We start from the raw sequence: 840 nt of genomic DNA, 5'->3' as shown, positions 1-840 counted from the left end.
GAGTGGTTTTTGAGCCTTCACGCGTCTTTCTTCATGGGTTTAATGCGAACTGAACCGGTGTACGGAAAGACGGTTATGGCGAGTTTGCGGGTGGTCCATGATTCGATAGATGTGTTTTTTGAACGGCTCTATGCGAACAACGTGCGTTTAGGGGTCCTTTTGCGTCAGAATTACAAATACACGGGTCTGACGCAGGTGATAGTCTATCTGCGTCAGGAGCGTATTCATGCTGCTGGGCCGAGTTTGCGTGGAGGTCAGGCGGTGAAGGAAGAGCTTCAGGGTGATCGGTATGCCATGGACGGCACCTTGGCGGCTCTCGGCGACTTGCGCGCGCAGCTAAATAATCAGCGTAAGGAAAATAAGGTGTCGCAGAAGGATTTGCGAAAGCGGATTGACGAAAGTAAGCGTCAGCGTGGTGCACCAGGTGAGAAGCCCAAGCAAAAACGTACCAGATATGAGGCCTCGGAGGAAGAGGAAGAGGTCGAGCTGTCAGGTGGTGAGCCTGGTGAGGCTTTCAAGGCGGGCATGAGGAGGATTAAGTGCTTCAAGTGCCACAAGCAAGGGCACATAGCAGCTAATTGCCGGAACGAAGGCAAATGACTGAAAGGTTCAGTAGGTGCTGCTGTTGAAGAAAAGGTCCAAGCAGGCAGTGTCATTCAAGGTGTCATCCATGATGCAGATGTTGAGGTCCATGTGGATTCGGGTACCACTCCCAGTTTGGTATCTGAGTTCTTTGCGGCTCAACAGGGCCTGAAGATCGCGCGTTACACGGGCCTACCATACAGAGGTGTGGCGGAAATGGGCTTAGTTCGTCCGTCGGGTGTGGTGCAGTCTTCAGTG

At 52.6% G+C, this 840-nt stretch overlaps 1 protein-coding gene across 1 annotated transcript; it reads left to right on the top strand.

The window, feature by feature from the left end:
* Window positions 1–33: 33 nt before the first annotated feature.
* SARC_04991 (hypothetical protein) lies at window positions 34–600 on the top strand (the record flags this gene model as incomplete). Its single annotated transcript, XM_014301177.1, has 1 exon — window positions 34–600. One exon carries the CDS (start codon window positions 34–36, stop codon window positions 598–600), a length of 567 nt encoding a protein of 188 aa, XP_014156652.1.
* Window positions 601–840: the final 240 nt, after the last annotated feature.

This window comes from Sphaeroforma arctica (assembly GCF_001186125.1).
Source record: "Sphaeroforma arctica JP610 unplaced genomic scaffold supercont1.301, whole genome shotgun sequence".
Classification (NCBI taxonomy): Eukaryota; class Ichthyosporea; order Ichthyophonida; genus Sphaeroforma; species Sphaeroforma arctica.
The sequence above is the reverse complement of the archived record's forward strand: the minus strand, read 5'-3'. Positions and strand labels throughout refer to the sequence as shown.